This window comes from Aptenodytes patagonicus, chromosome 3 (assembly GCF_965638725.1).
Source record: "Aptenodytes patagonicus chromosome 3, bAptPat1.pri.cur, whole genome shotgun sequence".
NCBI lineage: Eukaryota > Metazoa > Chordata > Aves > Sphenisciformes > Spheniscidae > Aptenodytes > Aptenodytes patagonicus.
The window spans coordinates 77,094,458-77,110,861 of NC_134951.1; the positions used below are offsets into that span (position 1 = coordinate 77,094,458).

A 16,404-nucleotide genomic window follows, 5' to 3' on the forward strand; every position below is an offset into this window, starting at 1 on the left:
CAAGACAATTTGAAAACACTGAACCAAGTCTTAGCTTTCTTTCGCTAAGTAAGAAGCATAAACTGCCTTAGAATTATGGAAGTTTTTACCAGAAATCCAGAAACAAGAGGGTTTTGTCCCCACAGGTTTTACCATCATGAGGTTTAAGTGTCACATTTTGTATTGTGCTTCAAGATACTTAGTTGTATGCTTCTGTCTCCTCTCCTGTTCCAGTGGATTAAGCAAGTGAAAGATCGCATTACTTTGCCTTAATAATTAATTGCACTACACATTCAGAAACAGGAAAATCCCAGTCCCTTTTCTCTCCTCAATACAATCAACATTTACGAAAAAGGTACATTAATGACTACCATTAAAAAGTGTACATTGCCTTCAAACAGGTTTTCACTTGTCCTGTTTGTTAAATCAGCAACCTTTCATATCACTTTAAAAAGCTGTGTAAGTATTTACTTTATTAAAATAACTTAACTTATACATTTGTATTTTAGTAATCAATACTGCTTCCACTTTAATTACTCTTACACATGTATTCAGGTTTTGGTAAAGTGTTGTATTTATTTTTTATAATGTATGGATTAACAATCCATACAAAGACATCTGTTCTTCTTCTGAATAATAGCCTGGATATTGTTTTTCTTCCAAACTTCTGTATAGAAATCAAAGAAGTGATCTATGACCATTGTCCAAGAACAAAAGATACTCAAAGCTGCATCTAATCTAAATATTATCTTCTGTGAATTATTTCTTACCATACATAGTCTGCAAGCACTCAAGTACAGTTTAAACATACCATTTCACATCTGGGTGGCCTACAACCTTAAATCCCTATAAACTTGATCCTTTCAGGAAGTCTTTGGATACATAGGCATGTCAGGACAGACAATTCTAAAGATCATAGGGGAAAATCAACCTGGAAAGGAGATTGTGATGAAGGGTTTGGGCTTTTCCCTATGTCTTCAAGCTATTAGAGACCTAGTATTTCATGTCTGTCAGTATGGGACCTCTCTTGGACAATCTGGGGCAGGAATTTACATGGACTGCTGGAACACAGTCTCATACTTGTTAGTGGTGTGATCAGTTTCCTCTAAAGTGGATTCACTTTAGCAAGCACCATACCGGAAATTGTGTGTGAAAATCTTCTGTGAAGAACCAGGAATAACAGAGAGAGACCATGGCTGAAATTTACTATTTTGTACCTATTTTTATTGCATAAAGCAGAAACTAGAGAGTTACAAAAAAAAGGGGGAGTTTAGTAAAATTGAGTAACATTTCAAAAGCACCAATATCTCACCTACAACTTTTGAAAATGTCAAGCTCATTAAAAACATTGAGTGTATCCACAGAAATACCAAAACTAATTCTGGATGCCCATATGAAACAGAGAGGTTTGATTATATCCAAAACCTAGTTTAGCTCGTGTCACACAGAAGGGAGAAGGAAGTCAAAAGACCAAAAAAAAAATTAAAAAAATTGCCCATTGTAATACTTAAAACCCATTTACCATCAAAAACAATAGGTACATGTCTTGTATTTCTTGTCTGTCTCTGAATAAGTGAACATTGTTCCTGTTGTTAACATCAGCACGGAAGTGCTCTCTAAAATCCCAGCTAAGTAAACCTTAATCTTACATCTAATTCATCATGACTATCAACAAGCAACAGCCACGCAATGATTATTGGTGAGCTCCAAAAGCAAGCTACAAACTCAAATCAAATGCAGTTCTGCTCTAATATATGCCTATTTAATTGGCACTTGACATGTAATCCCATTTTAACATGGATTGATGTTATTCTAGATTAGAGGGTAAACAAAACATGCATTCATAGTCTTCTTGTGTCACGTAATGCTGTTTTCACCCACACCGATTACAAATTCTCATAGTTAACAGGTGTTAGACTGCAACTACAGATTGAACCATGAATAAGTAAGGAATACAAATCTGTAGAGACTGACATGTGCTGAGGTTCCAGACTTTAAAATTAGCAATCGATCCTATTACCAACCTTGATAATGTTCAGGAAATGGGCTGATGTTGCCAGGTGGGACTATCTTCATTGACAATATTTTGCTTAACTGCCAACTTCAGTTAGACTTTGAAAGTATTTGAACATTGATCATGAATGATTTCAGCATTTCATGAAATCTACCTGAATTTTAATCCAGCAATTTGAATCCAAACCCAGCTAAACCTCTGATTACATCTAAATAGCTATTTAAATACAGAGTCTTCCACTAACTTGGAGTGTCAGCAGCAACAGACTCATTAGTAACAGTCATTCTGAGCATCTTTGGCCCTGGAGGCACCAGACAGATAAAACAGTCCTCTTCCTGCTGTAAACAGCATGAAAAGTAAATCTTTTGCTGCTTAAATGACTATCTTCCTATTTGTCAGCATGCCACTTGTGTTGTTATCTTTACTTTAGGCTTTCAAACCACTATGAGTTTTATCACTCAGACTACCCTCCCAAAAAAACAGCACACAGTGTGCTAGTGATTTGGGTTCTATCGTATCTATTTGGCAATGCTGGATTACTACCAGTTTTCTTAACACCACATTTCCACTTACAGCAAGTTGGCGTAAAATACTATCATGAGCAACACTGTGTGATATCTACTATTTTTGCCAGATTTACAAGGCCCAAACCTATCCTGGATAATCTAGGCTAGCACAAGGCAGGTTTTTTTCCCCCATTAACAACATACTCTTGGCTTTTACTGATTTCTTTGTAATCTCTTATGTACTTAAAAATAGCTAATAATAGATTTTAGAAATGGAGTTAAACACATTGGCCCTGCAAAGCACTTCAGCTCCTTTGGGAGAATGTGGACATTTCTCATTGATTTTTCATAAACGCGGGGCAGCCCCTGTGGTAAATGAAGACACTGTGCATTGGAGACAGAGTACAGCATCTTTCTTTCAGCTAGTCTAACTTAAAAGAACAGTAACATCCTTTGATGGTCATCTTCTTTATGAAAAACATCCCAATCTAGCAGCAGAATATTCTCAGTCAATTTGTAGGTAATGCATGAGCCACTGGCACCAAGGACTCATCTGGGAGGAACAGAGAGGCAGACATAGAAGGTATCTTTTTAGCCAGATACGAAAGGTGGTATTTGTGATACTCCGTGATATTTATGATATTTGTGATGTCAGAACTGAATGAAAGAGAAAGAGAAATACCTGTCATCATGCTGTTGGCAGTGCAACCTATGTCATCTGTGGTGGGTTAGCTTTGGTCAGCAGCCAAATGCCGACCCAGTCGCTTGCCAGCTACCCCCACCCAACAGGACAGGGGTAGAAACTAGGATGAAAAATCTCATGGGTCAAAATAAAGACAGGGAGATTGCTTAACAATTACCATCACAGGCAAAAGAGACTCAACTTGGGGCAAATTAATTCAATTTATTGCCAATTAAAATAGATTTGGATAGTGAGAAACAAAGACACAAATTAAAACAACACCTTTCTCCATGGTAGTCTACTTCCCTCAGAAATTTACAAGATCATTCCTGAGGAGATGCCTTGCCTTCACGCTTGACATGATCCACTTCCAGAGGTTGTGGATTGTTGCTTCTCTTCCAATTTCTTTGTCTCTTCCCTGGTCCCTAGCAAGGTATCCCAGCTTCTGGGCTTCCTTACTTTCTAATTCCTGACTGTCAGCCCCAGTATCCCAGTATCTGAGCAACCAGACAGCAATCTATTTGCCTGGCTGGAAGATACAAACTTCCCACATTTCTCAAAGTTCGCTCAGGGACCAGGTGATTTCTGCCTATAGAGTGACCTCTGTCACCTCCTTCTCCTGTTTCCTTGCCGAAGGACCAGCTTCCTGATCAGACTCTTCCTCCTCCCTTACTGATTGATGCTATGGACCTGTCAATTTCTGCTTCCAGTTTTTCTTTTTGACTACAGGAGTGATTAGTGTGGATAGGGTTTGGGTCCCTGTCTTAACTATGGTGTCCTCAGATGTAGAGGCCCTCCTTCCTCTGCTCTGATGGAGCTGAACAAAAGCTCAGTAGTCACAGTTGCAGTGCTAGGAACTGATGGGTCTCATTCAGGTAGGCAAGGCACTCTTCTGTCAAGTGGTGCACCAATTCAATGGGATCACATGCCTGTTCAGGCATAAAATCCCAGGCTTTGGAAGGTGATAACTGCCCTAGGCACCTGCCCAAATCCTCCCACACACCCTGCCACCCAGGGATTGACCATATCAGGGCATGTTTCTCTGTCAACTCACCAAGTTGTTTACTCTTACACCTGGATGAAATCAGGTTCCACATATCCAACAATGTCAGATAATAGGACCAAACAGCTTACATTGACAGTGCCTTGTCAATATTTTAGAAAGTGTGACGTTAAATGCCATTATTAATATTAGCTTGTGAAGGGAGGGCAGTCAGGAAAAATTTCATCACAATATGCATGCTGAAAGCTCTGTCACCCTATGCTAAAAGGGTTTTATTAGATATAGAAAAAGAACTGACTTGCCCTCTGTCATGCACTGGGTTCACAGCAGAGAATCCAACCGTATCCTTACTGCTAAGTGTCCAAACTTTCAGGAGAGGTCACCCTACCAACACTTAAAATTCGTAGTTCTACAACAGCCCATAGAGCGATAGTAATGAAGACCATAAAACATTGGAAAGCCTATGGAAATAAAGCGGTACATAGTCCATTACCAAGTGTTATACTGAAAAGCAGCATGTGCACTAATATATCCCTTCCTTCTAAAGTTCCTCATACGTTTACACAAACCATTTTGTGTAGGAGTTTGAGAGATCATCAAATTGCAAAAGAGCATTTTCATTTCCAACTATTTATCTAACATGTCTCTTCTCTAATGATCTCAGAGTAACTCTTAAAATAAATTGGAGATTTCGTTTGCATCTTTCATTTGCTTTGCATTACCCGCACAATGCTGGAAAGTCAGTTACGTGCCTTGTCTTGATGCATCATCCCAGGGGATATACAGGAGATTCATCTGTCTTGCAAGATTCTCACAAAACCTAATTGATGCTTATTAAGTAATATAAAACCCAATGGCCTGCATAAACATCATTAGACACATGATGTTGAGTATCTTTCTACATAGTCTCTTCACATCAAAACTAATTTCTGCTGAAAGAGCTATCACCTGAATTCCCTTAAGAGTACAGCTTATGTTCTTAGCGTAATTTTTGCCTTTGGTTACTCCAACACTATTCCAATCATTGTTTTTATACAAAGCCATGATCAATTTTTGCCTTCTCCTTTCCCTTTGATTATCAGCCACTTCTTAAAGCTTTATCATCCTTAATTTCATAGCTTAATAAATTTTCTCACTGAACTCTCCACTACATTTGGACACCGTATCGATTTCAGAACATCCTCCATTCTCCCTCAGGCAGGATTGTAACCTCTTCTCCCTGTCCCGTCTTAATCCCAGCTTCCCTCCAGATTCACAAGTAGGAACTCCCTTTCTTCTCACTAATACAACAGACTCCCATTCCAGTAGCAAAGGAGACTGAACTTCTAGTTAGATTTCCAATCTGAATTTGGGAACACTTGCTTAGATACGGCACAAATGGGGTCTTAACTCCATGCCTGAGAAGAGTCAGCGCATCCCGGAAAAGTCCCCGGTATCTGACAAACCAGTCCTGGCTCAATGTAACCCCCTATATTTTCCAATGTATCATTCCCAGATTAAACTGAAGTCAAATTTAGTTCCCAGCTCTCTTTCTGATACCTTGAATTTAGTTAAGCTAAGCTGTTCCTGTCTGCTTTGCTCAATGGCAATACTGAAGATAGAGCAGAAAGAGAGCTATTTAGCCAGGTGTCCCTTTGTAAAGGCTTCCTCTTTACAGTGAGTCAGAGCAGAGAACAGGGTTGATACAGTGTGGCTGATAATAAACCTGTGGGTAAATTAAAGGCTTTGTTTAGCTCATTATTGCAAAAAAATCTTGATTTCACATTCACTCCCACTTCCCTCAATTAAAAGAATGTTCTTAAAAGGCTTTTGGTTTTTTGCTTAGCTGGGTACTTGAATAAAAAAGACTAAACAGCATGTCAGAGCAATGTTAATGCGTGCCTTGGTTCCTGTTTGTATATAGATGACCAAATTCATAGCACTGCAGTTTTGCTGCAACTTACTTGTGAATAATTTTGCCAGATTTGCCATTTTTTAAAATCACTTAATTAGGACAATTCAAAGAAAATGTCTTTTCTTTTACTTCTGCAAGCACATATAAAACATGTGCAAGCCCTATAATACTTTTTATTTCAGCCAGCTGTTGGGCACAATCCAGACTACGCAAAGCAATAGCCAGCCTGTTTTACAATCAGAACAGCCCACCCAGACTTGAAAAGGGCTCAGTTACTAGCATAAAAGAAGAGTATGTCAAAACCTACCTAAAAAGGCATTGTGATTTCCAAAGAAATTCCATCATTAGCATTTAATAGGTAAGAAGTTGTGACAAAAAGTTCAGAGTAACGCTGTTGGGCAGATTCCAAGACAAACAATTGAACTAAACAGAGTAGCATAATGCTTGGTAAAGTGTTTTAGTCAAAATTTCAAGTTAAAATGTTCCACATATCCACGGAGTAGGGGATCAAGTAATTGGCCTAATAGGAAAACTAAGGTTTGTACCACCAAAGTACCTACTGTTGGTGCTTAATGTAGGAGACTCATTTCTTTTGGCTCTCTGTATGGACAGCGTCAAGAAAGAGCACCAAAATCAGATGAACAGTAAGACACCACTACAGAGGGACAACAATACATGAAGAAAGCACAGCATTGCCTAAAGCTGCAGGGCATTTACAAAATGACCAGGGATGCCGTCACTCAGACTAATTTTATCATAGTTAGTCTCTTCAGTTCACTGAAAAAATATACTTAAAACATATCAGTCCTAAGGCATTCCATTATTCATTTCAAATGATGCATATTGAATGATGCAGACAAAAAGCACATGCACAAATCTAAAAAAATAATACCATTTTCAATACCGCCTTACTATTTGTCTCATTTAATGCTGATGGCTTTCCAAACGTGCTATATCTTATCTATACACCCTTCTAGAGATACAGTCGCTGCTCCAAATAGATTGTAATCAAAGACCGCAACAAAAATAAATTATGAAAGGAGAGCCATTGATTGTTTTCAGATGATTATTTGGGCCAGATTAGCTATCTGACTTATAAAAATCATAATTGTGGGTTTTGAGGAGCGATGCAGTCAGGGAAAGACCAATATTATAGCACAGGGCTAAAGGAGAGCATCCCAGTCACAACAATGACAGACAGAAAGACTTTAGGGAGAGAAAGGGACAAAAAGAAGTCTGATAGATCCAAAAGACAACAGAATAAAAAGGCAACAGAAGCTAAGTAGGTAAGGAGACAACTGTCAAAGGCCTTGAGGGAATGGTGTTTAAAAAATAGATAAGAAACAAAGAGTAAATAGAAGGATTAAAAAAGACATTACCAATCTGATAGAAAAGACAGAAAGAGTCAGCCCTCATCATTTGAACAAGATTCATCAAAATGGAAAACCAGACATAAAGACATTGCAAAAATCAAGGTGAAAGTCAAAGAACCCTCAAAATAAGAACTATCACAAAAATGGAAATGTGGATAGACCATATGTGATAGAACTATAGTTGACCATATTTTAGTGAATATCTACAAAGAACTGGTAAACTCTAGAAGAAAAAAGCAACCGTTCCCATTTTGACGAAGCCGGTCTTTGCCTGTCCAATACACGTCTGCACTGTTACTCTGGTAATATAAAAACACACATACATACTGACTTGGCCATCAGTAAGTTTGATGTTTTAAAAACCAAACAAGTATGTGTAATATCAGTGCCCTAGCTTTCAACAGCAAAGATCAGAACAACGTGTACAACTGAGAATGCCAGGTTGTAATCGTAAGACTGTGAAAAAAGTTCAAGTAATCAAGACCATTCAATAATTTGGGGTTTCAAATTATCAGGAGACATTCTTAGTGAAATACATGAAATTTTGTCACATGTCACACTGCCAGATCACATTCTGAAACCAGAATTCTTCGCTCCCTACTTTGGTTGTAAAATCTGTGTACGAAACATTCCTCTAGAGTGCACGAAAGTGCAAAAACAGTAATGTCATATATCCATATAAAAGTTAGTAATTAACATTTACTTCAGCAAAAGTTAACACCACCGATAAAGTTGGCACACATCTTCATATCCCCTTCCTGAGATCTGCTTTACCATCTTGCCACTTCTTTTCATTCATTAGACAAGTAAATATGGAAATTACTGGTAGCCTGAGTTGCACAGTTCTAAAATGAAAGGACTGCCTGCAGGACAAGGGGGAGAGGACAGGCAGAGAAACCACACTCAGAGCCTCACCTTCCAATTAGCAGGAACTCCCCAAGCACTCCCAGGCGCCTCATGGCGATGAGGATCCCCCTCACTGTCATTCCCTCGCAGAAACAAACCACCACTCTAGCCTTGGGTAACCTTTCTCGCAGCTTGCGGAGCAGGCGATCAAAGCTCTTTTCCCCAGCATTGCTGTAGATCTTGTCAGAGTGAGCAATGCAGAGACCCTCTTGGGCAGCCAGCTCTTTGAAGGCTTCCATTCCACTTTCCCCATAATTTCCTGTTGGGGGAAAAAAAAAGTTGATATTGTATCATGCATTTAACCAGTTAAGGGGGGCTGTGATGGGAAAGGGATAGTTTTCCTCAAAAAAACCCCAACTAGCAGAAGGAAGAGCAAAAGAGGTCCACCAAAGTGAACATACTCAGAGTTCAGTGGAGCAACAAGATATCCACGTATCAGTAGGTCTTAACTGACCTGGAGACTGCAAGTTTCTTTTCTTACATTCATTTACCAGTGGATATTAAAGCCAAACAAGGGATGGATAGGTAGAAAAGGGGACAAAGACAGCTCAGACAATAAGGATAAATTTTTATTAACAGTTCTATGGCAAAAATCACAGTTGTGTTAGTCCAGGAAAACAGTCACAGTAAGGAGAAGAAAGGATTTAATTCCAAGCCGTTCTGTACCACATGCAGTCCACGCTCATAAAAGTGAAAGAAAGATGGCTGTAAACTTAAAACATACTGATCTGGTAGCATTTTGAAAGCCACTTACACAAATCTGACTGACCATTTACCACTTTTGAAAGCCACACACTAATCTTAACTGACAGTTAAAATTTAGGCTCAATGTTTCTCTTGGAATAGGAGACTTTCTATCTGTAAGAACTTCAGAAATAACTCTTCCTACTATAGAAATATTTGAACTTTGTGGTCCAGACAGTATCAAAGCTGATTCTCAGGTTCCCTTCATTTTTCTATTTATACATTTTGGAAGCCAAATCAACAGCTTTACAAAACTCAGACTGCTTTCAGCTATGGAGACAGGTGAAATCTCAAGTTTTCTTTGAGTATTTTATGCCTGCCATGAGCACAGGATTTATGATGAACATCAATCAGGCAAGAGGAGCAGATGGATTACAAAAAAATGTCTATTAACAGTAACAAGAAATGGTTCAAAAAGAGAAGCATGAATTTTATGCTATCCACATTTGTAATGTTTGCTTAATTTATTGAGGAAGTAACATCAGATATGCTGATCACTTCTAGACCCAGACCTTTTCAAGCCAGGGGTGACTGAAGACGTCCACCTTCCCCCTTTGCAGCGATAGTTTGAAATAGTAAATTGCAATGAGGAAGACTTCTGAATCAGCCTAACTTCCTCCACAAAAAATATCACAGCAACTCAAAAGGCTACCGGAGAGAAAATTCAGCAAGAGGCAGTTCAGGCATTCTTTATAAATCCAACAAAAATAAGTGCATTTTTCCAGAAACGTGGATTGTTTGCAGCAGATCATACACTATGCAGACACACTATGACAGTGATAGTCATACTAGAATGCAGCCAAACCTGCCAGGTCTAGTGTCAAACACAAAACTCAAGTCCCACAGCCTTTTGCACTGAACTGCCCTAGTTTCTCACAAATTTGCAGCACAGCGGAATGGCCTCTTTTCCAATCTGTGACTTGACGCCAGATACAGCAAGCAGGTCAGCTGCTTTTTTGTCTGTGAGCCAGACACAGTCCAGAGCGCGAGTGATGCCATGGCCCTGCATGACTGTGGGGAAGGGAGAAGAAGAAGAGCTGTGCCTAGTGGGACCACACCACCAAGCAGCCCCCACTGTGGGCTCAGCGCTGCAGCCCCATCCCATGACCCTGCACTTCGGTAAATGATGTGGCCTCATATAGGGCTTGTCATATGCTGAGAAGGACGCAGGTGGAGACATTTCCATATATTTATAGGCCATAACCTGCAGTCACCAAGGGATTTACCCCAGGACCTGAGGCTGGGCAGTTTGAGCCATACTGCTTTTATGACTTGCCTCAGGTCCCAGACTGAAGCAGGGCAGCCTCATTGCTGACTTGCCATTGGCAAGCACCTTATGCTTTGGAAGGAAATTAGGATATATTTCCCAATTTCATGTGGAACTTTATGCAACACAGACTCATTTGAAACCAGTAGGATCTAAGGTGAGCCAGGGGACTAAACCCAATCTTCTTAGATGTTTAGGCAATGCATATTAGAAAATAACGTAGTAGGTTTCCTACCTAAATAGTAAGGTAGGATGGGATTTTCTCATACATCAGTATAGCACTAACTCTGCTGTGTAATTCAAGTTAATGATTTCAACAAATGACAAATTAAATCCACTTGGAATTATTTTTCCCAGCTTTAATTTTGATGGAATAACAATTACCTCCAATGTAGTCACACCTGTACTGACAGTACAACAGCCGACCAAAATACAGGTTAAGAGGAAGTAAGACTGTTGCCTATAAATTCCGTGTGATAAAGAGCCTAGAAGGAAAAAAGCTAATTAAGATCGCTAACAACATTGACACAAGATGAAATAAGCAAAAAACAAGGCAGAAACAATCTGAAGCTGAAAAGGAAAGCATTCTAACCCTTACATGAAAGTAGTGGAACAGCTTTCCAACAGCAGTACAAAGAAAGAGATCTGATGTTAGACTGGCGCTTGCTCCGCTCACAAGAGTATTATATAACATAGACGTCTGCAACAGCCAGAGACGAGACTTGATGACCCGGGAGGTCCTCTCAAAGTCTGTCTGCCCTGCTCCCAAAGCAAGGCAGCACGCTGCTCACCTTCCCCCTCCAGGGGAAAGGATCAAGGAGAAAATAAACATGTGACAGATGTTAGATACATTGTTCAATGCACTCAGCTACCGGGGTGTGCACAATGTAAGGGCATATATAGAATAGAAAAACAATAATTAATTCTGCGCAACAGCCAAGAACATATCCATCTGTACCAGCTTGCTGGGTACATCCATGTCAAGCCACGTGCATGCAACAGCTGAGAGGGGAAACGTGTAAGGAAAGATATCTGTGCGAGATGGTAGTCAGTGAGGAGTTCCAACAGGGCCCTGGGCTGAGGACTATTTTTCCTTTGAAAGAGCCATTGAAGTAAAGATCCAATCTTATCTGCAACTGCCTTTTGTTACCAGAAGCAGCTGTGAAAAGCCGAAGTATTTATTACTGTGAAGCTACAAATAACTGATTTTCGTTCTGACCTGCAGCCAAAACTAGGTGAGCCAGTAACATACTTTAAGCCCCACAAGACCTTGCTAATTTTTAACAATTTTTTTTTCTTTTTTTTTAGCTCTGTTCAACTTGTACCCTATTCAGGGAACCAGGTATTTTCCTTGTATGCTCCAAGCAGACTCTGTACAGCAGTGCAAAGGTAAATTCTAACCCTAACATGGCTGCAATTTTACTAAGAGGATTTTCATGACACCTTTCTCAGTGCCAAAGACAGCTTTGCTTCACCTCTGTAAAAATCCTAGGTAAGGCCATTCCCGAGAGGGATCCACGTATCTGAAGATGCTGGTGAGAGCTACGTGTAGTGGGAATTATTTTCACTCATTGCATTCCATGCATTAAATATCTTAACAAAAACATTATGATGCTGCAGTAAAAATCAAAGATGTTACCTTGATCAACAGAAGACAAACAAAAGAAGAAAGTACCAAAAATTCAGCCTCATAAATTGTTCCTATGAGACAGTAAGTATTACATTCGTGTCACAGCTACACTGGAAGAAACACTATTTGCTTGTATTAATACTTGAGCAGTGTGGGGAGCAGAACCCATGAGCTCCATCTAAAAGGTTTATACTCTTCTTTTTATTATAGCTGTTTGGCAAATTTACACCCATCTTCTTTGTCAAGAGAATCATTTAGTTTTTATATATGAAATGGAGCAGAAATGTAGCATCAGCAATCAGATGCTTATAAGAATCCTGGAGATCATCTTCTTGAGGGATGCACAGAGCGGCTGTGTGGGTCTTCCCAAGCCACGTGACAGAAAGCGCTGTGTTTTCAGGGGCTTATAACCAAAACAGTGTGTCCCGCGTAAATCAATGTCTGATTTCATTCAAGGATAGGGGTTATTTGTGGGGCAGCATAAGGAAATATGAACTGTTCATATTTGTGCTGCAGAGAACATCCCCTTGAAACATAGGCTAGCATCTGTTTTAAAAAAAAAAATCTTAAAGAGAAAGAAAACCATAATGCTGAAGAGGAAGACTGAGACTGTTCTCTCTCACTCTGCTTTCAGTGTCGATAGGAAATATCAACTACTTTTTAGAGACCCCTTTAGAGACACACCTACAAAAACAACAACAAAAACCCACAGCAGAGGACTGCGCCTGGAAGAATGCTCCAATGCACTTAAATAACAGAAGGCGGGGAGCAAGAGATACTTCACCTACCTGGGCCGTGAGCAGTACCTTCAGGTGAGGTCACCTATTCCTTGCCATTAGGGGCTTATTTGCTGCATTTATTCCTCTAAACAGCAGCAGTAACCACAATCTAGATGAAAGGTGAAAACAAAACCCCATATACCCTGCAAACACATAGCAAAGGAAGTGCACCAATAAGACAACCACAAAATCTAGCTTCACCGCAGGGCACTAGAGAGGCAAGTCATACCGCAGGAAGGTCCCCCTTTTCACAAATAACAAGTGAGAAACTATTCCCTGTCCTTTTCTTTCCTCTCTCAACATTACGATTTGTTTGTTCACCTCTCCCAAGCTTGTAGATACATTGCTGGAGGTATGAAGTTTGTTTCAGTGTTCAGTATTGATTCACTATAAAACATCTCTTTTCCTCAGCTAATTAACTGCTTTTTGGTAGAGAGAAAATAAGAGGAGAACAAGAGGACTGCATGACATAACAGCAAAGAATAACTACTCAAAAGCTTCTCTACCGCAAAGGCAGATTATTTGGGAAGAGTAGAGCAAGGACATGATCTGATTATTAAGTTACTTCCTGATATATTGCAATAACTAATTTGTGAAAACTAGTGGTAATATTAAATATCACAGTAACTGTACAGTTGCCAAATACAAGTCTGGGAAGACTGGAAGGTTTTGGACCAGTGAACAGAAAAAAAAAAAGGAAAAAAAAGGCAAAAAAGAGTGCCAGTTTTCTCTCCTATAACATCCTGTGTTTCCCTATGCCACAAGGGCATCTTTGAATAGGGTCAGTTAATAAGAAAATTATTGATTTATCTCATTTTAATGTATTTCTTATCAGTTGAACCATATTAAATAATCATGTGCATACTCTTAGTCCATTGCAAACTAAAATTAAAAAGTTCAACCATCAGATGTAAACTAATATGTTAGTAACAGGTTGGGAACACATACATAATCAGCTAATGTGTCTCAGATGACTAGCAGTCACTTTCCAAACTGTAAAAATTCAACCACTTACATCCATTTGCCCACACCTTTGATTGGGAGAGTTAAAAATAAAAGCCAAAGCCTACACTTACTCCCTGAATGTAGCAGACTGGCAAAAAATGAAAAGTTGTAGAAATGGATCTGCCTATGTGTGTTATTTTGGTATATCCCAAACATAAATACTACACTCATAGAAAGCAGCTCTGTTGGCACATGGCTTCCAGGACCATTGAACTGACACCATCCCTCCTCTGCCCTCTGTCACTGTGGAAAGGGCAAAGATCAAACACTCCCACACTTCCCGAGAATATCTTTTTCAAGGCTAAAATCACAGTGATGTCAGGAGGGGCTGCTTTTTACCAGTTATCAGTTATTCCAAATAGGATTTGTGCTTCCTTTTTCAGTGAACCCTCTTCACTTAATGTTGACTTTGCCACCTAAAGCCCTTTACCACACAATTTCTTTTCAGAGTTCAGATACCTTTCTCAATATCATTTTCTTTCTTCACTGAGTGTATCTCACCTCAGGTGTTTTTAAGGGACAACTTCAAAGCAGGTGAGTTAGGCTATGACAGCACTTCACAAACCCTAAAGGACTGGCCACTTTACAATAAGAAGAATTCTGCATGGACGTGGACTCCAGTTCTGATATCAGTCGGGACAAAATAGTGGAGAAAATACCAAAAGAAAAAACTTCACTAGACCTAAAATCCCAGTCTAACGGCAAAGCTTAAAAAGAAAACTCTACCTCTTATTTTATTCTAAGTAGTTTGCAGATAAACGAGAAAAAAAAAATGCTTTACAAAGAATGCTGAAGTGGCTATTTTAATTTCTCCAAGTACAATGGTTTAAAGAAGAGAGAAACAAGTCCTTCCAACGTTGACCCCTAAGGACAGTTTAATACAAGTTGAACATCACAGATACTCACTACAGGTATTCCTCTCCTGGAGACGAGCTGCATCGCCCACTGCTCCCTGTCGCTCAGATCAGGTCCAGCCACCCAGCTCCTCAGTTCTAAAGCTGCTTTTAACCTGCTGCCACCCGTAGGTATCACAGACCTTCTTACCACCACCAGCTTGCCTCCAAGGCCAACTCATGGCTCTGTGGAAGTCAGCATTTCCCTTACGTTTCCCTGGTTATTCTTCTTTGACAGTGCTAGAGAGATTTGGTGTTGGGTGGAGGCCTTACTGTCCTTTAATTATGGAGAGGGTAACTCATTATTAGAAACTGAAATAGCAGTGTATACATTCTGTATTCTTTTAAACTATCTTAGCAAAGTTTTCTGGGTTCACCACAGATTTCAAAGCAACTGCACTTCAGCCTTGCAAAAGCCAGAAGGATGTGTTAAATGAATTGATTGAGTCATCTTTGGTACACTACAGACCTCTGCCATCTGTGCTTACAGCCTATTTTCTTCAGAACTTAAGGCCTTCTAGAAATGCAAGAAGTGAGCTGTTGAGACCAGACTAGTCTTTTCGTTTTCTAAAGGCAAGTAAAACTGAGTACAAGTGTATTGGGTTTGTGTGGTAACATTTTGGCAGCGGGGGGGCTACAGGGGTGGCTTCTCTGAGGAGCTGCTAGAAGCTTCCCCCATGTCCAACAGAGCCAATGCCAGCCAGCTCCAAGATGGACCCGCCGCTGGCCAAGGCTGAGCCAATCAGCAATGGTGGTAGTGCCTCTGGATAACATATTTAAGAAGGGGGGGGGGGGGAACCTGCACAACTGCGTCCAGAGAGGGGAGTGAGAATATGTGAGAGAAACAGCTCTGCAGACACCAAGGTCAGTGAAGAAGGAGGGGGAGGAGGTGCTCCAGGTGCTGGAGCAGAGATTCCCCTGCAGCCTGTGGTGAAGACCATGGTGAGGCAGGCTGTCCCCCTGCAGCCCATGGAGGTCCACAGTGGGGCAGATATCCACCTGCAGCCCATGGAGAGCCCCACACCGGAGCAGGTGGATGCCCAAAGGAGGCTGTGACCCCAAGGGAAGCCCACGCTGGAGCAGGCTCCTGGCAGGACCTGTGGAGAGAGGAGCCCGTGCTGGAGCAGGTTTGCTGGCAGGACTTGTGACCCCATGGGGGACCCACGCTGGAGCAGTCTGTTCCTGAAGGACTGCACCCTGTGGAAGGGACCCACACTGGAGCAGTTCGTGAAGAACTGCAGCCCATGTGAAGGACTCACACTGGAGAAATTTGTGGAGGACTGTTTCTCGTGGGAGGGACCCCCCGCTGGAGCAGGGGAAGAGTGTGAGGAGTCCTCCCCCTGAGGAGGAAGGAGCTGCAGAGACAATGTGTAATGAACTGACCGCAACCCCCATTCCCCGTCCCCCTGTGCTGCTGGGGGGGAGGAGGCAGAGAATTCAGGAGTAAAGTTAATCCTGGGAAGAAGGGAGGGGTGGGGGAAGGTGTTTTTAAGATTTGGTTTTATTGCTCATTACCCTACTCTGACTTGATTGGCAATAAATTAAACTAATTTCCCCAAGGCCGAGTCTGTTTTGCCCGTGGCGGTAGTTGGTGAGTGATCTCTCCCTGCCCTTTTCTCGACCCAGGGAGCCTTTCGTTATGTTTTCTCTCCCCTGTCCAGCTGAGGAGGGGAGCGATAGAGCAGCTTTGGTGGGCACCTGGTGTCCAGGCAGGGTCAACCCATGACAA

The 16,404-nt window shown here is 40.8% G+C and overlaps 1 protein-coding gene across 8 annotated transcripts in view; it reads right to left on the minus strand.

Moving 5' to 3' along the window:
• GRM1 (glutamate metabotropic receptor 1) overlaps positions 1 to 16,404 on the minus strand; it is a 209,592-nt gene that overhangs the window by 160,416 nt on the left and 32,772 nt on the right. For all 8 annotated transcript variants that reach the window (XM_076333899.1, XM_076333901.1, XM_076333900.1 and 5 more), the window contains exon 3: positions 8,367 to 8,616. In XM_076333899.1, coding sequence (XP_076190014.1) covers positions 8,367 to 8,616 — 250 coding nt within the window. The remainder of the gene's footprint in view (positions 1 to 8,366; positions 8,617 to 16,404) is intronic.